At 45.1% G+C, this 20605-nt stretch overlaps 1 protein-coding gene across 2 annotated transcripts; it reads left to right on the forward strand.

The window, feature by feature from the left end:
- The first annotated feature begins 227 nt into the window (after nucleotides 1-227).
- SLC35F2 (solute carrier family 35 member F2) lies at nucleotides 228-19477 on the forward strand. Of its 2 annotated transcripts, XM_049614117.1 has the most exons (7): nucleotides 230-687; nucleotides 4679-4806; nucleotides 9244-9403; nucleotides 10724-10880; nucleotides 12357-12409; nucleotides 13508-13662; nucleotides 18483-18763. In XM_049614117.1, the coding sequence occupies exons 1-7, from the start codon at nucleotides 543-545 to the stop codon at nucleotides 18666-18668; spliced, it is 984 nt and encodes a 327-aa protein (XP_049470074.1). In that variant the 5' UTR covers nucleotides 230-542; the 3' UTR covers nucleotides 18669-18763. The 2 variants fall into 2 exon arrangements, with proteins under 2 accessions (XP_049470069.1, XP_049470074.1); XM_049614112.1 differs by lacking the exon at nucleotides 13508-13662 and having other exon boundaries at nucleotides 228-687; nucleotides 18483-19477.
- Nucleotides 19478-20605: the final 1128 nt, after the last annotated feature.

The raw sequence follows: 20605 nt of genomic DNA on the forward strand, positions 1-20605 counted from the left end.
TTAAAATGATCAGTGAAGTTTGGGAATATGTACCTTTGTGGGAATGAGAAATGTGGGAAATCAGAAATGTCAAACAGTGAAAGATGTAGTTTGTTAAAATACAACACTTTATTATTAAAAAAAATTTTTTTTTTAATGTTTATTTATTTTCGAGAGAGAGAGAAAGAGCACAAGCAGGAGAGGGGTGGAGAGAGCGAGGGAGACACAGAATCCAAAACAGGCTCCAGGCTCTGAGCTGTCAGCACAGAGCCTGATACGGGGCTCGAACCCACGGACCGTGAGATCATGACCTGAGCTGAAGTCAGGCGCTCAACCGACTGAGCCACCCAGGCGCCCCTAAAATACAACACTTTGGTTTTTGTGTTCATGAAGTAAGCAAAAAAGTGAAATAAAGAGCCACCTGGAATAATTCACATTTTTCTTTGTGTTTAGTATGTGTGTGTGTGCGGGTACGTGCACATAAGGTGTAATTTACTTGCAAGTTACTCTGAGTTTCTCCTTTATTTTCCAGGAACGTCTTGAAGACAGTTGCATTGGGTCAGATGTTGTCCTTGTGTATATGCGGGACGGCCATTACCAGCCAGTACCTGGCAGAAATATACAGAGTCAACACGCCCATGCTTCAGAGCTTTATCAACTATTGCCTGCTGCTTCTGTTTTATACGGTGATGCTGGCATTCCAGTCAGGTCGGTACAACGTGAGAGTGGCCTTTGCAGCCAGTTATCTTTATAAAAATGTTGGGCTTCTAATTACTTAAGAAATAAAATGCGAGGTAAAACCAAGAACAGGAAACTATTTTTCATCCAAGTTATTAGAAAAGGAGGGCACCTCTGAATGGTATGCAAATAGCAATTGGAGATTTATGTATAACTGTGAAATTGTTAAGAACAGGGAGCACCAGACGGTACCAGTAGAAGTTGTCAAGGAATTTGAAAAAGTGCTGGGACATCTGACTGGCTCAGTTGGTAAAGCATGGGACTCTTGATCTCGGGGTTGTGAGTTTGAGCCTCACGTTGGAGGTAGAGATTACTAAAAAAAAAAAATGAATAAAATCGAAAAAGTGGAAGCTCCATTAAGAGTCAGGTTTTATTTTTTCTCCTGTGGTTGATACATTTAAGAGACAATATTAAAAACCCTTAAAAAGAGGGGCGCCTGGGTGGCTCGGTCGGTTAAGCGTCCGACTTCGGCTCAGGTCATGATCTCATGGTCCGTGAGTTCGAGCCCCGCGTCGGGCTCTGTGCTGACAGCTCAGAGCCTGGAGCCTGTTTCAGATTCTGTGTCTCCCTCTCTCTCTGCCCCTCCCCTGTTCATGCTCTGCCTCTCTCTGTCTCAAAAATAAATAAACGTTAAAAAAAATAAAAAAAAAAAAACCCTTAAAAAGAGCCTCACTCTCCAAAATACACATTTCCAGCCAAGTGGAGAATGTTAGAGGGAGCACGGGTTGTGTGTAGATCAAGTCTATGTTGTGAGAAAGACAAAGGAATTGGCAAGGAGTTAACATCTTTTTTTGTTTTAATGTTTGTTTATTTTGGGAGAGAGAGAGTAGAGCAGGGGAGGGGCAGAGAGAGGGAGAGAGAGAGAATCCCCTGCTGACAGACAGCCTGATGTAGGGCTTGATCTCATGAGCCATGAGATCATGACCTGAGCCAAAATCAGGAGTCAGACACTTAACCTCCTGAGCCACTCAGGTGCCCGCCCCCCTTTTTAAAAAATATTTATTTTTTAATAATATTAAAAAAGAGACAGCACAAGTGGGGAGGGGCAGAGAGAGAGGGAGAGGGAGAGAAGGAATTAACATCCTTATTACTGGCTGGTTAAGTTGTTTTATTTTTTTTTTTTTAATGTTTTTTTATTTTTTTATTTTTTTTAAATTTTTTTTTCAACGTTTTTTATTTATTTTTGGGACAGAGAGAGACAGAGCATGAACGGGGGAGGGGCAGAGAGAGAGGGAGACACAGAATCGGAAACAGGCTCCAGGCTCCGAGCCATCAGCCCAGAGCCTGACGCGGGCCTCGAACTCACGGACCGCGAGATCGTGACCTGGCTGAAGTCGGACGCTTAACCGACTGCGCCACCCAGGCGCCCCTAATGTTTATTTTTGAGAGAGAGATAAAGTGCAAGGGGGAGGAGTAGCGAGAGGGAGACACAGAATCCAAAGCAGGCTCTCAGCTGTCAGCACAGAGCCCAGTGCAGGGCTCGAATCGATGAACCACGAGATCATGACCTGAGCTGAAGTCGGACACTTAACCAACTGAACCACGCAGGTGCCCTTGGTTAAGTTGTTTTAGAATCGTTATAGATTTATGATTTCTAGCTGCTGTGCAAAAAATGGGAAAGGTTCTGACTGACCTATTGTGCCGGATATCATTTGAATTGTTTACCTCATTTTGTTACATTTTATGTCACTAAGTCCTCCCAAGGAAGCAAAGTGAGTATTACCGTTATCTCTACTTTGCAGATGAGGAAACAGTCACACAGCCCACCAGAGCTGGTTGTGAGTCATACAGGTAGCGACTGGTGGAGCCGGATTCCGAGCCAGGCAGCCTGCCCCTGAGCCCATGCTGTGCACAAGGGGCTGTTAGTCGTAACAGACGTCCTTCCCGTAAGAGGAGAGCGTGAGGGGTGTCTGGGTGGCTCAGTTGGTTAAGCGTCTTAGTCATGATCGCCTCGGGTCACGATCTCTCAGTTTTGTGGGTTCGAGCCCTGCATCATGCTCTGTGCTGACAGTGTGGAGCCTGCTTGGGATTCTCTCTCTCTCCCTCTCTCTATGCCCTTCCCGACTTGTGCTGTGTCTGTCTCTCTGAAAATAAATAAGTAAACCTAAAAAACAAAAAGAAATTGAATCCAGGAATGTGAAAACGAGGGGTAACCCAGACTGACCAAGAGGGGGCTGTCCTTCCGTCTTTGGCATTTGAAGCCACATCGTGAAATCATTGGTGTTTGCTAATCCTCTTGTAATATGAACCTTAATAGGTCAGTGGTATTCCTGTGTTGGGATAGGTGACTTATTTTTGAAAGAAAATGGAAGCCAGTGTGTGTGTGGGGGGGAAACATTTTAAGGGGAAAGCACCAGATTTGGCAAGAATGTTAGGAGTTAGAAACACAATTGGACACATGGTTACTAGCCCCGGACTCCGCTCCTCTGTGAGCTGTTCTGAACTCTTGAAGGAAGTTAGCATGATTCATAAATATGTCAGTGAGGTCCCCCAAGGGGTGATGGCAGGGACCTTCCAAGCCATGTCATGTTGAGTGGGACTGACTGTTTGATTTCCGGATGTTCCTGCGAATTGGACTTCGGTGATAATTCTTTGGTTATGATTCTCACTTATAGATTATCTTATCGTAAAGCCTTCTCCTGTATGTGCTAACTATGTATCTCCTGCCTGCTAGATTCTCCAAAGAAGTGAATTGCAGTTAACTTAAATAAGTAGAATTTGGGCAATAAAAGGTGTTTCTTAAATGATGTAAGTCTTTTTTCCAGACTTATCACTGACTTAATTTTCTCTTGAGAGCACATCTCTTCCAAAAGAATGACCAAGTGCAGAGATTAAATGACCAAATGGATTTATAAGAAAACATCTCATTTCTAGGATAATCTGTAGCTTATCAGCAATGGCAGCATCCAAGCCCATATCTGGATGTTATATTTATGTGACAGTAGGAAAGGAAATTTAACCACTTTTCTCCTACTTACTTTCTCTCTGGTGTTTTCTTTGAACACTTGTCTATGATGACACCTTAGGCTGGGTCTCCTAACAGAAAAAAATCTAACTGCCTCTGCTGAGTTACTGTAGGCATTTAGGTTATGAATAATGGAAATTAGGAAGCACCACATTCGTAATACATAATGAACATTTGCTTCGACTCTTTATCTACATTGAACACGCACAGTAATATTTTCTTTTCTTTTCTTTTTCTTTTTAATTTTTTTTTTTTTAACATTTATTTTCGAGACAGAGAGAGACAGAGCATGAACAGGGGAGGGTCAGAGAGAGGGAGACACAGAATCCGAAACAGGCTCCAGGCTCTGAGCTGTCAGCACAGAGCCCGACGCGGGGCTCGAACTCATGGACCGCGAGATCACGACCTGAGCCGAAGTCGGCCGCCCAACCGACTGAGCCACCCAGGCGCCCCTTTTCTTTTCTTTTTCTAATGTTTATTCATTTCTGAGAGAGAGAAAGAGAGGGAGCACAAGCCGGGGAGGAGCAGAGACAGAGAGAGGGAGACACAGAATCTGAAGCAGGCTCCGGGCCCTGAGCTGTCAGCACAGAACCCGACATGGGGCTCGAACTCATGAACCATGAAATCATGATCTGAGCTGAAGTTGGAAGCTTGATTGACTGAGCCATCCAGGCGGCCCTCTTTTCTTTCTTTAAAAAAGTATTATTTATTTATTTTGAGAGACCGAGAGAAACAGAGCACACACACAGGGGAGGGGCAGAGAGAGAGAGGGAGACTGAGACTCCCAAGCAGACTCCACACTGTCAGTGCAGACGGGAGACTGAGACCCCTAGCAGGGGTCAGTGCAGACCCCACTGTGGGGCTCGAACTCGTGAACCACGAGATCATGACCTGAGCCGAAGTCGAGAGCCGGACGCTTGACCGACTGAGCCACCCAGGCATCCCCATGGTATCGCTTTCAAGCAACATGTGCCAACCGAGATTTCTTTCCACCAGGTAGTGATAACCTTCTGCACATCTTGAAGAGAAAATGGTGGAAGTACGTCCTGCTTGGACTAGCGGACGTGGAAGCCAATTACCTGATTGTCAGAGCGTACCAGTATACGACTCTAACCAGTGTCCAGGTAAGAGGCAGTCTCTGACCGGTTTGGAGTTTTCCGTTCAAGGAAAGAAGCTGAAGCCATGTTTGCTAGGCCAACTTTATCGAAAACCTGTTCCCTTGCAGGAAATCTAAACACGGGTGGATGCTATCTGTTTTTCAGGGGAGCATATGTGCTAGTGAGTAAGATCTCCTGGAATCAGTGAAAACGTATACAAGTTAATCAGTTCCCAACCTGCCAGTGCTGCTCCCCAGTAGAACGGTTGATACCGAAGGAAGCAGAAATATTTAGTTGGCAATTGATGCTGTGATGTTGACAAGAGTTGTTTTAAGTTTGTTTGAACACGGCCCATAAAGTGAGTATACTTTTGTGTGTCACAGAAAACTGGTTTGCTAGTAAAGTAGATATTCAAGACAAAGGGGCCATTGGACTTGTTGGAAGGGACCTCGTAGACACATGGGGTAGAGACTCAGCGTCCTGCGTGGCCAAAGGCAAAAGCGAGCTCCTTATTCCTTTTTTAGGTTGACTCTTGATGGATTGAAAGAAGTGTGTTCCTGCAGAGCAGTACTTTTTCACTTGGTGGGGTTGAGGAAGACTGATTCAGTTGTCTTAATGTTAGCAGACTTACGGGCTGCGTGATGGCACCGACTCACTAGTGGGAACAACAACACAGTTTATAAAGGGAGACTCCGGGGTCAGGTTTATGCTTCACAGTTTAATAGGTTTGTAACTTTTTTTTTGAGAGAGAGAGAGAGAGAGAGAGTGCATGCAAGTGGGGGAAGGGCAGAGGTATATATATATATAGAGAGAGAGAGAGAGGGAGAAAGAGGGAAAGAGTCAGTCCCAAGTGGCTTCCATGCCCATTGCAGAACCTGATGTGGGGCTTGATGCCATGACTGTGAAATCACGACCTGAGCCAGATGCTCAACTGACTTAGTCATCCAGGTGCCCCTAGATTTATAACTTTCTGATGCATCAGTTTTCTCACTATTTAAAATACAGAGATTTTTTTTTTTAATGTTTATTTTTGAGAGAGAGAGACACACACACAGAGCGTGAGTGGGGGAGTGGCAGAGAGAGGGAGACACAGAATGCGAAGCAGCCTCCAGGTTCTGAGCTGTCAGCGCAGAGCCCGACGTGGGGCTCGAACCCACCAACTGTGAGATCACGACCTGAGTCCAAGTCGGAAGCTTAGCTGACTGAGCCACCCAGGTGCCCCTAAAATACAGAGATGTGTTTATTTCGTCTTCACATTTTAGGACCATGGAAAACATTGAACTGAAATTGGACTTATTTCACTTGGAAGACAAAAGGATTGGTGAAAATTTGGTATTTTTCCCATGTGAATATACATTAATTTTTTTTTTTTTTTAACGTTTATTTGTTTTTGAGACAGAGAGAGACAGAGCATGAACGGGGGAGGGACAGAGAGAGAGGGAGACACAGAATCGGAAGCAGGCTCCAGGCTCTGAGCCATCAGCCCAGAGCCCAATGCGGGGCTCGAACTCACGGACCGCGAGATCGTGACCTGAGCTGAAGTTGGAGGCTTAACCGACTGAGCCACCCAGGCGCCCCAAATGCTGACTGCATCTTATTAAGTGTTTTCTGTTCTGTAACATTGTACTAATTGTGCTAAGGATTGTCTTCAGCAGACTTTTTGGCTTTTGACTGGCTTGGGGAAATATGGGTTAAGACGGATACCACAGGAGGCACGTAAAAAACCCAGGATTTCATAACAATTAAGACCAGGAGTTACTGAAAGAATGAAATTCATCATGAATAGGATTATGTGTGCTTTCAGCTATGGGTAATGAGGGTATGAGAGTGTGGAAGATGGCATTTTTCTAGTCACGTTTATCCTTATAATTTCAGGCACAATTTAATTACTTGATTAGAGCTCCCAGAAACTTTGATCTCTTGACGACTGACGATGACAAGTTTTGAAATGGTACAAGGTCTAAACACAGCTAAGTGGAACTCTTACAGTTGGGTCTTTTTGACTGAAGTTCATGTCCTTTACCACTGAAAAGAATTTCTTTCACTTCTAGCCTCTTAGGAAAATGTAAGCATTTGGTTGTCAAAAGGTGTTTGCTTTTCGGTGCTCGCAAGGAGTATAGTACGAGAAGGGCATGTGACCGCTACAGCTCCCAGCTCCGCGGAGGGTGCGTGTCGCTGGGATCCTTCCAGCCAAGTCTCTGCTTGAGTAAATCTGTGGCCTGGGTGAAAGGGAGTTTGGGCCACATGGTCTCTGAACCTCCCCCCAAGGATTCCTTCAAAGATTCTGTAATTACGGGGGTGCCTGGATGGCTCTGTCAGTTAAGTGTCTGACTTTGGCTCAGGTCATGATCTCCCAGTTCGTGAACTCGAGCCCCACCACAAGCTCTGTACTGACAGCTGGGAGCCTGGAGCCTGCTTCAGATTCTGTGTCTCCCTCTCTCTCTGCCCTCCCCTGCTTGTGCTCTCTCTCTCTCTCAAAAATAAACATTAAAAAAAATTTAAAAAGATTTTGTAATTATGACCAGTAATGTAGTAATTACCAGTAATGTAATATGGTGCTCACGACGTGGCCATGGACACCCCATGGGCTAGTTTGGTACTCGTGCTTCCTCTCACTTTACAGCCACCTCTGCTGGTTCCCCACCCTCAGCCAGCTTCTCCTGCATTGTGCAGCTCTATTCTTTCTAGAACACAGTGCTTTTTGAAGCCCCCATCCTCCATTCTCTAAGGTCTGATTCAATCTCATGTTCTCCTCTGTGCTCCGTCTTTAATAAGGTATTTCTAATAAAATCTAACTCATTTTTGTACCTCTGCTTCCCCCAGCGTCTTACTTATAGTGCCTTGTCTACTGTGGCTGTCCAATAATTTTTAAAGATTAAATTAAATAGGGAGGCTCTTGGGACCAAAAGCAAAGAGAAGATTTCCATCACCAAGAGTACATTGTGAAAAGGAGAATCGATGTAGTTAGAAGGCCATATGTGCTAGGTATCAGATGAGAAGTCATGGGACGTTATGGTAAGAAGGGACCCGTGAGATCATCTGGGTCTGCTCTCTTCCTCTCATATTTTGACGCAGAGGGGGACCAGCTGGGGAGCACGCGGCTGGTCAGTGGCTGCACCCCATGGGCAGCTCCCTTATATGGCCGCCAAAAATTGTTAAAAAATAGAGCCAATATAAGTTTGATTTGAAGACACGATTTCAGGATAGGGAGTTTCCTGTGAGAGTTTTTGAGAGTGACCTTTTGTACTTTTTTTGTTGAAGGAATTCTAGTGTAGACTTTGTTAAGTCATCATGGCTGGATTCTGCTGGTGTCTTCTGGGACGGGCTATTACCATGTGCATCGCTTAATGATTTGTTGTTCCGGCAGGCTCAGTAAAGCACTTAGGGGATTAGCGTTCTGCAGCTGGAATAAACAACAAGGCGCAGTGCCCATTCCCATGTCGGCGCGTCCGCCTCCAGTAACAACATTGCGGTGAAAGGCAATCACTAAACAGCGGTGGACAGCATGAAACAGGCTGCTGGAGATTTAGGGGCCTGCCTTGTCCCAAACCAGAGAGCTACAGAGCGAATCAGCGACAAGGTTAAAAACAAAACAAAAAACAGAGTGAGCAATAAAACAGTTTCAGGAGTATTATTAGCGTATGGCATGTATTTTATCCTTGAATGCACTCTGCAAAATCTGTGACCTCGAGAATCGAGTGAATAAAATGCCCCATTTTTTCTTTATCTTGCCACCGATTTTGGATTTGCTGGGATCTTGCCACTGTTCACTCCCCTGCCTTTCCGCCCGGCAGTATCAGAGGCGTGGCAAGTGTTTAGGAGTAGACGATGGAGATGAGCCAGAGGATTTGCCGGGAGCAGGTGTTGTCCCACGCGGTGGGGCCGCACACTTGCTCAGGGCGCTGGTGTCTCGGGGCCTTCTGACAATCCCTGCTACTTCTCTGCAGCTCTTGGCCCAAAGGCACTGAAGTATCTGGTTGTGTGACGACTTATTCCACCTGCGAGGGCCGTGTCTCACACCTTCGTCTCCAGCTTCTCTTGTTGCGTCTCCCACCTGGGAGGGGCGAAAGTATTTGTTGACTCGGGTCAAGGGTGCACTAGGGCCCGCAGCTCTGCCTCCTGGACCTACGGGTAAACACAGGCGGGAGTGTCGAGGTAGCACCGGCTGCTGGGAGGAATTCCTGGGGGCAGCAACCGGTTCTCCCGCTTCTGACTGTGGGATTTGGGGCAGCTCACGTGACCTCTCTGCGCTTGGTTTTCCTGCTCTGTGAAATGGGAAATGCATTTTCAGTCTCCTAGAGTCGTGAAGGTTAGATGAGCTAACCCGGGTACTGGGGAGTCCAGGCAATGGGGTAAATCCGTGAAATGCACACGAAATGTACACAGCTGGTAGTAGTTAGGTGCTGACTCCGTCGTTTAGCTGAGGAGAGATGGTTTGAGTTGTTTGTTTCTCCTTCCATGCAGCTTTTGGACTGCTTTGGGATTCCTGTGTTGATGGCGCTCTCGTGGTTTGTTCTTTATGCAAGATACAGAGTGATCCACTTGATTGCTGTAGCTGTCTGTCTGCTGGGCGTGGGGACGATGGTCGGTGCTGACATACTCGCAGGGAGAGAAGACAATTCAGGTGAGGCTGTGCTACTTTGTTTCTGGTTCCATCCCAGAAAAAAATTTTGCTTGTATTTTTGCTTTTTTTTAAAAAAATTTTTAATTTATTTATTTTGAGAGAGAGAATGGGAGCAGGGGGCAGGGGCAGAGGGAGAGGAGAGAGAAACCCACGCAGGCCCCATGCTCCGTGAGGAGCCCAACGCGGGGCTCGATCCCACAGCCGTGGGATCATGACCTGAGCCAAAACCAAGAGCCGGACTCTAAACTGAGCCACCCAGGCGCCTCGTGTTTTTGCTTTTATATTGCAAAGGTATATGGTAAAAGACAGAAAACGTGTCTTGGTTATAAACTGTCTTTTAAGTTTTTTATTTTGAGATCTATTTGCTTCTGCTGTTGTAACCACTTCCACAAAGCAGCTTTTTTTTTTTTTAATGTTTATTTATTTTTGAGAGAGAGAGAGAGCGAGCAAGTGAGCATGAGCAGGGTAGGGGCGGAGAGAGGGGGAGACACAGAATCTGAAGCAGGCTCCAGGCTCTGAGCTGTCAGCACAGAGCCTGACGTGGGGCTCGAACCCATAAACTTGAGGTCATGACCTGAGCCAAGTCGGACACTTAACCGACTGAGCCACCCAGGTGCCCCTGCAAAGCAGTTTTTTATGTTCTTACCTGTGCACGGTGCTCGTGCCTTTTTGTCACAATAAATAGTTTTGTTTCGTCTCATGAGAGAGACAGTTGTTGATATATTTACAATTAATCTTTGGGCCCATACGTTGAGATTAGTTTACTGGAAAAGCTACTGTAGATTGTTGGGTTTTTTTATCAAAAGGAAGTTTCATGTCCACTGGATGACTGACCTGTTTTTCAGTGGCTCCATGGATGAGAACATGTGGACGTGGACATGCTTTGGGCCAAAGTTCAGGCAATTGATGGTATAAAATCTAAATATGGTGTCGAATTCACCCAACCTCCGAGTGACTTTATTGTGCCCTTTGAGAGAAGATAACCTTGACTGGGTAGCTTCCTTCCCTGTAGTTTTCAGTTAATCCCCTGCCATAAATTCCATCAATTTCTCTGTCATAGAATCATTTCCTGAGGCCTTATGTTATGGCTCCATTTTCTGATCTTATAGTCTCCTGAGGGGTTGAACTGTGAGAAAAATCATGGCAGAATTGTGCCAGAAATTGAGGAGAAGAAGGGTCCTTAAACTTTTAGAAATCAGGGTTTGTCCTTCCATAAAGACTTACTTAAACGAACGTGAACCAGATAAACTGCTGGAAGCGAGCGAGCGAGGGTCCCCTATATTGACACTGTGTTGTGTTTTGTGCCTTGTCTTCCTGCAGGTAGTGACGTGCTGATTGGTGACATCTTGGTCCTTCTTGGAGCTTCTCTCTATGCTGTTTCTAATGTGTGTGAAGAGTATATCGTGAAGAAGCTGAGCAGGCAGGAGTTTTTAGGAATGGTGGGCCTATTTGGAACCATTATCAGTGGCATACAGCTGTAAGAGTCTAAAATTTCCCTTAAAAACCAAAGAAGTAGGGGCGCCTGGGTGGCTCAGTCAGTTGAGCGTCCGACTTCGGCCCAGGTCATGATCTCACGCTTCGTGAGTTCGAGCCTCGCGTCGGGTTCTGTGCTGACAGCTTGGAGCCTGGAGCCCGCTTCGGATTCTGTGTCTCCCTCTCTCTCTGTCCCTCCCCAGCTCATGTTCCCCCTCTGTCTCTGTCAAAAATAAACTAAACAAAAAAACAAACAAAAAAACCCCAAAGAAGCACATTTATCATACATGATCACTTTCTAGCTACTACTGTTCATTGTTGATTTGGCCCAGATTCCGATTTGAAATCGGTGACTTGCTAACTATCTATGAGGAGGCTCTTTTGTTTTGTTTTGTTTTTTGTTTATTTTTATGTGTTTTGAGAGAGAGCAGGTAGGGAGGGACAGAGAGAGTGGAGGGGTGGGGAGAGAGAGAGAATCCCAAGCAGGCTCTGCACTGTCAGCACAGAGGCCAATGTGGGGCTTGAACTCAAGACTGTGAGTTCATGACCTGAGCCGAAACCAAGAGCTGGATGCTTAACCAACTGAGCCACCCAGCACCCCTAGAAGATTCTAGAAATGGCAAAAAATATGTCTAATTTTCTTTCTTTTTTGTAGATGTTTTTAATTATTTTTGAGACAGAGAGAGACAGAGCATGAGCAGAGGAGGGGCAGAGAGTGGGGGAGACACAGTATCTAAAGCAGACTCCAGGCTCTGAGCTGTCAGCACAGAGCCCGACGTGGGGCTCGAACTCACACACTGCGAGATCATGACCTGAGCCGAAGTCGGACGCTTAACTGACTGAGCCACCCAGGCGCCCCTATGCCTCATTTTCTTACGTGTGCATGATGTTTGGGATTTCTGCTTACAGTGTGGTTGGGGCATTACCAAGAAAGACTGTTTTTCAATGATTTCCAGAAACTATTATCTCCCTATTCAAATGGAAGACACACTGTCATGTTTTCCTTCTATAGCTGACCACTATTTGAAAACTGCTTCTACAGGCATAAAACATGTTTATGGGCCCCTTTGATTTTATTCTATGTCATTTTTTTTTTTTTAATTTTTTTTTTTAACATTTATTTATTTTTGAGACAGAGAGAGACAGAGCATGAACGGGGGAGGGGCAGAGGGAGAGGGAGACACAGAATCGGAAGCAGGCTCCAGGCTCTGAGCCATCAGCCCAGAGCCTGACGCGGGGCTCGAACTCACGGACCGCGAGATCGTGACCTGGCTGAAGTCGGACGCTCAACCGACTGAGCCACCCAGGCGCCCCTCTATGTCATTTTTATTAAACATACTTACCAAAATTTAAAAATCAATGTAATCCTCAAAAAAGAATCAACATAATTCTTCACCTTAGCTGATGTATAGCAACTAAAATGCTTATAAACAAGTGAAAATGAGTAAGATCTCACTGTGACCTCTTGTTTTAATCTTAGATCGATCGTTGAATGTAAGGATATTGCCAGCATTCAGTGGGACTGGAAAATCGGTATGTTCATAAATGTTCATCCTTTTTTTGGTCAGTATCCTTTTCCTCTAAGTGACAAAAACACGCATCAAGAAATAAATACCTTCATTTACATAATATTTAGTCATTTTTGTAAAATCACACAGTAATTAAGTACACAGAGGGCTCCAGTGGTCTACAGGGAGCTTTCTGTGAGAACTTGTAAATGAACCTTCCACAGGAGTTAATTCTTAACCTTAACCTTCAGGAATAGCTTTGCTGTCCTAGGAATTCTGAGCAAGACTGACCTTCGGTCACACTCCCTGTCAATTAGATCTGTATCACGAGTCCTCAAAGCTCTTGTGAAGGTTGTCTGCTTGATGTAATTTGTGAAACATTAACCCGAATCATCTGATGGCACGTAATCACCCACCACCTTCCATTGCTTCTCTCTGGTATTCCTGGGCATCTGCACTAATCAATAATGTAGAAGAAAACAGTGGTGAAACAGGAAAGACTCCAACCTTATTTAATGATGGGTGGAAAGAAGTTATAAGCAGTACGTAAAATGCCGTGTTCATTTGCCAGGCTTGGATAATTTAGTTCAGTTAAATAACTTCGATTGCTGGGGTGTGAGTGGGTGTGTGTGGGTGTGTGTCGGGTATAGGGGTGAGATTGAAGAGGCGTTTGCAAAGCTAAATAGTGAGCACCCACACTGTCCAATAGAGGATGGTTATACTGTGCTTTCTGGGAACACTGAATTTAATGAGATGAACAAAAGATAATGGGTGTTTCTTCTTGATCGTTATTCTGCTTTTATTGACCTTTTATCACAAGATCTCTCTGCCTGGGGCGGCTGGAGCTGTTGAACCAGTCCCACCGTGAGCAAGTTTCTGTGCCCTTCCCCCTCTAACACCCTGTTGGAGTTTTGAAGTCCTTCCTCTATGTCATGTCTTATTATTATATTTTTCCTGAGAGCTTTCTATGCCTCATTGGCAATGCTGAGTGTTAACAAGAGACTTTGTAGATAGTATGTTAAACAGTTAGGGAATTTTATACGGCAGCCAAGCCTTCAGAGTGTCTTTGACTTCTGATTTCTTCCTGTGATATTCGATATTCCACTTTTGTGTCCCCCCACAGCCCTGCTGTTTGTGGCGTTTGCCCTCTGTATGTTTTGCCTGTACAGCTTTATGCCGCTGGTGATTCAGGTCACTAGTGCCACTTCTGTGAACTTGGGCATCCTGACAGCCGACCTCTACAGTCTTTTCTTTGGACTCTTTCTGTTTGGCTATAAGGTAAGCAAATAGGAACACTTGTTTGGTCTAAAAGAAGTAATGGGTTGCTTTAATATTTTAGATCCAAAATTAAACCTCATTTTTGGGGCAAGAATTCACTGACAGGGGCGCCTGGGTGGCTCAGTCGGTTAAGCGTCCGACTTCGGCTCAGGTCATGATCTCACCATTCATGAGTTTGAGCCCCGCGTCGGGCTCTGTGCTGACAGCTCAGGGCCTGGAACCTGCTTCCGATTCTGTGTCTCCCTCTCTCTCTGCCCCTCTCCTGCTTGTGCTCGGTCTGTTTCTCTCGCAAAAAGTGAATCAACATAAAAAAAAAAGAATTTCACTGGAAAGTCCCCCTGCGCTCCAGGCAAGTAGCATCTTATTAGTATTATAAGAAGACTTTTGATGTTACAGACTTCTGAAAGGGTCTTGGGTCCCCTCGAAGGTCTTGGGAGCTTGAGAACTGCTGCATCAGAAACCCGTCTTTCTTTAGTTGTACCTTCAGTAGATGCCTGTTGACAAGCTTGCCATCACAGCAAGCGATTTGAACAAATAGTTAGAATGTTGGCTGTTGCTTGATAATTTTAGTTTCATTTGGGAACAACAACTACAGTCCTTTGTCCTTGTAGAATTTTGTATCCAGGCAGAAATTGCTTGGCACAGATTTACACTATTCCCAGGAATTGGCTGTGAACTCACAAAGCCTAGTTCCGTGCGTTCTCAGAAATTTCTGCTTAAAGAAGCATAAACCATTTTTGCCCTGCAAGGTTACATGTAATAGGAGCTAGCTGTTATCTTTACAAACTTGCTGGTTAAGGTATTCCTGAACTAAAACTGAAAGGGTATTTATAGCTTCTTGGCAGCATCATTAAAAAATAACATGTCAAAATGAATCGGAGAAGTGATCTAACAAGCCTAGATTTTTTTTTTTTAATGAGAACAATTGCTAAGGGCTACAAAGTAGGCCTTCAAAGTGAGTGAGTTGTTGGGGAGGGAGGCAAGAAAGTTTGATGCTGTGCTTGCATTTCACATAGCTACCACTAGGAGGTGATGGTGTTTCTGTTTTGCAGTTAAACTGAGCAGTTGGCAGGTTATGTGTTACATACAACTTCACTCACCTGTACTTTTTTCTTTTTAGTAAGTAAAATTTTCTAAGTAAAATAATACCCAAGTGGGAAGAAGTAAGGTTAAAGAAATAAAAGCTTTGAAGTGAAAATACACCTGCCACTACTTATTATAAGCTCCCTTCATGCAGATATTTCCTCTTTCACTGCTCTTAACTTTATATGAAAAAGCCATTTTTTTGACCACATACCTTTAAATTGTTATTCTCAGAATTGGAGCATGCAGACTTTAAAATTCCTTCCCAGTTCTTTTGCTGTATGTTTCTTTGTCCCTGCATGTCTAGCAGCTCACTCTTAGATCAGACTTGGTTGTTTTGGTCAAAGGCTGTTTTGAGGCTTGTAGAGCAAAGAGCAGATCTGCTGTGATCTTCAGAGTAAATTACAGAGGTGGAAAACCATTCAGAGCTTCAAGAAGATACCTAGTGTTGTAGAACCGGTTTTTAAAGACAGGATTATAAGCCCAATATACTACCACTTTTTTACAATTGTAGTATCTAAAATAATGTTGGCTCTGATTTTTTATTAAAAAATTTTTTTAATGTTTATTTTTGAGAGAGGGCAGCAGAGAGAGACAGAACATGAGTGGGGGAGGGGCAGAGAGAGAGGGAGACACAGAATAGCAAGCAGGCTCCAGGCTCTCAGCTGTCAGCACAGAGCTCGACACGGGGCCCAGACCCACAAACCATGAGATCACGATCTGAGCTGAGGTTGTATGCTTAACCAGCTGAGCCCCAGGTGCCCCACTTTGGCTCTGATTTTTTAAAAAATCAGAGAGTTGAAAAAGTTTAAAAATTTTGCCTCCTCTGGAATTGATCTTGAGTAAATACTTACTGACCAGAGGAGCTACAAGAAACTTCCTGCATAGATCCAGATACAAAGGGTAGAATTCAAAGTAAGAAAAAAGGTGAAGGTAAGAGCCTCTAATTCAGGAAACCCCGTTTCCTCAGAGTCTCTCCCCTCTAAGAGAAGTGTCTCCATTTGATCACCTCCTTCTTAAAAGGAAAAGTTATTTTTTCTTCTAAACATTTAAAACCACCAAACCAAAGAGGACATGTTTTGACCAAGTTATGTAGATTTACCCACAAGTAACAGTGAACATTTTATAGGCGAACATAAGTACTGGCTTTATAACACTGACTTTAAACGTTTAGGGTACTCTAAATAGCTTTAACTTTCCCTAATATATTCTGAATATTTTCTCCCCAACAAATATTTATTAAATACCGGCTGTGTGTTGAGGATCGTGCTGAGTATTGATCCCAGAACTAAAGCCAGGTTCTGCTGTTCAGCCTGACATCAACACTGACTTTGCATCATTGTCATTGACTTTGAAGGCTTCCGCACTTTGCCGAGGGCTGTGGCTGTTCCATTCCTTAAAGAGTTCTAAAGTCTCTAGGGGAAGAAGTAATCGAGAGCCTTTAAAAAATTAACGTGTGGAAACCAATGGTGACTGGCAGAAGCCCACTGCTGGAGATGAGCAGCAATGCTCTTAACGCTCATTTCACACCCCTGGTTAGTTCCTCCTTCCCCCTTTGGGAGTGTATCTAGATTCTTTCTCCTCATCTCCTTTCCCAACCTGTTGTGTTTTCTGATTGTTTTTGTTTGTCACCCCCTTATTAGAACTCTTTTTAGACATTAGAACTCTTTGGGGTACACTATGAAATCTCAGCTAGTTTAAAAATATTTATTGGCTTGAGCAAATAGCACACCCCATTCTTAACTTTAAAATCAGGTTAGCAGGACCATTCATAAGTTGAGTTCGCTTGTTGCAAGGGAAAAAAATGGTCCTAGGCACTTAATTACACATAAATCGTGCTGCCTAGTTTCCCTAAGTTTTACTGCACCATCCTTGGTCAGTCTTTAACTTTTCTCTTTCTGTGTTTTATCTTTGGTGCTGTTAAAAACAATGTTAATTTCCTTAATACTTGACGTTTTGTATGGATCCTCAACTCCAATGAGAGTGAATATACAGAGTGCATATTTATTTAAACTTTGGGGGTATGTCAGGCCATTTTTGGTAAGAATACACAGTGAATTAGTGTTGTGTCTTCACTGCATTTTGCTCTGGGTAGTTGTTTTCCTAAACAGAGAGGGGCAGGTTGGAGAAAGCCACCAGGAACTCCATGTCTCGGTGGTGTGTCTGTCAGAACGGGTTCTTGCTGTAATCAGTCCTTCTGGGAGCAGAGAGGGTAGGGGATTCCTCCTGTAGGGGCTCCCTTCCCTGTGCTTGTCCACCTGCACTTTACAGCAGTGACTTCTTTGGGTTGGAGGCGTTGCTGAGAAATGGTCTTTCGAGCTCTAAAAATCTGAATCTGCTCAGTCCACCATAAATTTGATTATGTAACACTTGCCTGCAGGGACAAGATAATTTATTATATTTTAACAAAGTGGATTTTATTTCATTTTTTAAAGTTTATTTTTACTTATTTTTGAGAGAGAGATAAAGGATGAGCAGGGGCGGGGCAGAGAGCAAGGGAGACACAGAATCGGAAGCAGGCTCCAGGCTCTGAGCTATTAATACAAAGCCAGATGTGGGGCTTGAACCCATAAACCATGAGGTCGTGACCTGAGCCGAAATCAAGAGTCAGACGCTTAACTGACTGAGCCACCCAGGTGCCCCCAAAATGGATTTCACCACATTCTCACACATGAAGGGTTGTTGAGAACTTGTCACATCTGTACATCCACATTGTATCTTAGGTCCTATCTTCCTCTGTTTCACATCAGTATTATAAATTGTGCTTATGGTCTGAAATTGACTCTCTCATGGTGTCCAGGCTGACTTTCGATTCTCCACTGAGTGGGACTGGTTGCAAGGTGGGAGTACAGCTGGGTTATCACAGAGCGAGGCAAAATTTCCATTCTCTAGAGATCCAAGGGTCCCCTTGGCTGAGGCGCCAGCTGCTGTGGCCAGAGTGTCGCGGCCGGCGCGACAAACACCGAGGTCAGGGTCCTGAGGGTAGGGGAATGCAAGAAAAAAAGAGAGAAGAGAAAGTTTGGGAACAGGAGGGTCCCCTGGGCTGATGGCCCAAGTGACGGCTTTATTGTTGCTGTACACAGTCTTTTATAACCAGACTCTTATGGGTTGGGTCATTCTAAGAATAAACAGGTTTCACATAATCGCTGCCCACCAAAACATTTAGTTCTGTGTTTCTTGTGCATTTTCTAGACAGGTCACAAGACCTTGTTGATAAGATCGCTAGCAAAACACAATTCCCATGTTTGTTTCTATCTGACTCGGGGTAGAAAAAGGGAGGTAGCATTACTGCCAACACCTGCAGACCACAGGCTTCAGGAATTAACTTTCTCAGCCTTGACAAGGCTTTCGTATGCCCTTGAAAGTGGGGGAATGGGAGGGGGAACCACCGGGTTGGCTTGAGTCAACAGGGAACGTTGCTCGACCCGGTCTCAGCCTGGCGCCGGGGCCCGGCCTCCCACATGAATGGGAGGGGGGACCACCGGGTTGGCTTGAGTCAACGGGGAACATTGCTCGACCCGGTCTCAGCCTGGCACCGGGGCCCGGCCCCCCACACCAGAGTGCGTAAGATCACCGGCATCCGTACTGGAGGGTTTGGGGCATGAGCGAGTGTCTCCTTAGGCAACTTTCAGGAAAAAAGGATTGTGAGAGGGTCACCCTGAAAGCACAGTTGGCAAAGGGCGGCAGCCATCGTGTGTTTGTCGGAGACCACGACCCGTAGCCTGTTCTCCTCCTAGTTTTCGGGGCTCTACCTCCTGTCCTTCACCGTCATCATGGTGGGGTTCGTCCTCTACTGCTCTACCCCCACGCGCACAGCCGAGCCGGCAGAGAGCAGCGTGCCGCCCATCACCAGCATCGGAATCGACAACCTAGGACTGAAGCTCGAGGAGAACCTGCAGGAGACCCCCTCGGCCGCCTTGTAGCTGGACAAGAAGGGGCGCACACGCCTGAGGCTTCCTGGGAAGCCGGGAGCCGTCGCCGGGGGCAAGCAGAGCCCGCTGAGCACCGAGGGGACACTTGGAAAATTGGTAGGTGGGGAGTGAGCCCCGTAGCATTGGACTGGATCCAGTGGTTAAATTTTACAAAGGAATACAAAATAATGTATCAAAAGTAGAACTATGAAAATAGAACAGAAGACAGGGTGGCTTGGATCGTGTCTCTGTTTGAGAACCAATACCTGTTAGTGTCAGGGAGACAAGCTGTGTCCCCGTACTGGGGTCTCGGAGGCACAGGTGGGAGAGCATTGCGGGGAGACAACCAGGCACGATCCAGCCTCAGGACAGGGCCTGAAAGTGGGCTGTCCAGCGGGGCTGGGCAGTCAGAAGTTGGGGGAGTCGGTGTGGTTTGGGGTAGGTTTCCACAGTTAGAGGCTTCTGGGTTTTGTCTCGCTGAGACAGTCGTTGTCCACAAGCCTTGTGGCCTTTATACCACAGTGAGGTCTGGTGATTGCATATGGCGGCATGGGTGGGGTAGCCCTTGAGAAATCCCGAGATACAAGTGTGAGTATCGTAGATGTAGGAAAGAAGGGTCCATACAGTAGACTGAGGAACCCTCTCTCTGTTGTTCAAAGAGGGTGCCACACTACTTCTCACCAAGTGTTTGTAACGTGCCATGAGACATCATCTATCACTATGCCACTTTACAAAGACTGTGTATGTAAACTTTTTTCTAATGTAATAAAGAAATTGAGGGTAAATGTTCATGTTATTAAAAGATTTTGATGTCATGGAAATACATTCACTGTGTGGTTTCTTTGATTAACCAGTTCCCCTTCTGGATTTTAAATGACTTTATTAGGGGCGCCTGGGTGGCTCAGTCTGTTGAGCGTCCGACTTCGGCTCGGGTCATGATCTCACCGTCAGTGGGTTTGAGCCCCGCGTCGGTCTCTGTGCTGACAGCTCAGAGCCTGGAGCCTGCTTTGGATTCTGTCTCCCTCTCTCTCTGCCACTCCCCCACTCACGCTCTGTTCTCTGTGTCTCTCCAAAATGAGTAAATGTTAAAATTTTTTTTAATAACTTTATATATTCCAGATTTCTCCATATCTAACATTTTAGGATCATGTCTTTCTGTAAGGTGGCAGACCTGTCTGGGGCTGTGTTGGGATGGAGGGAAGTTCAGAGTGAACCCACAGATCATTATTTGCCAGAATAATCTTTTTAAAATTGAATTATCTTAATTAAAAATTTTTTAAATATGTATTTTTAAAATGTATTTATTTATTTTGAGAGAGCGAGTGCAAATGGAGAAGGGAGAGAGAATCCCAAGGCAGCTCTGTAGTACTACCGTAGAGCCCGACATGGGGCTTGAACCTGTGAACCTCAAGATCATGACCTGAGCCAAAGTCAGATGCTTAACTGACTGAGCCACCCAGACACCTCTAATTTTTTTTTTTTTTTTTTTTTACTTTTTTGAGTGAAATAAACTTTTATTCTCTGCAGCTGATTAAAACTAATGGTTGGTTTTTGCTCTGTACCGTTCACAGCTACCAATGAGTGGACAAGTTTAGGTTACAGTGTTTGGCCCTTTGGGGAAGACTTTCAGTTTGATTAGTACATTATTTCTTAAAATATCCTTCTGTGGGGGGTGCCTGGGTGGCTCAGTCGGTTAAGCATCTGACTCTTGATTTCGGCTCACGTTATGATACCGCGGGTTGTGGGTTCGAGCCCTGCATCAGACTCAGCGCTGACAGCATGGAGCCTGCTTGGATTCTCTCTGTCTCTCTCTCTTTCTCTCTCTCTGTCTCTCAAAATAAGTAAATAAACAGGGGCGCCTGGGTGGCTCAGTCGGTTGAGCGTCTGACTTCAGCTCAGGTCATGATCTCGCAGTTTGTGAGTTCAAGCCCCGTGTCGGGCTCTGTGCT

The sequence above is a fragment of the Panthera uncia genome, chromosome D1 (genome assembly GCF_023721935.1).
Source record: "Panthera uncia isolate 11264 chromosome D1, Puncia_PCG_1.0, whole genome shotgun sequence".
NCBI lineage: Eukaryota > Metazoa > Chordata > Mammalia > Carnivora > Felidae > Panthera > Panthera uncia.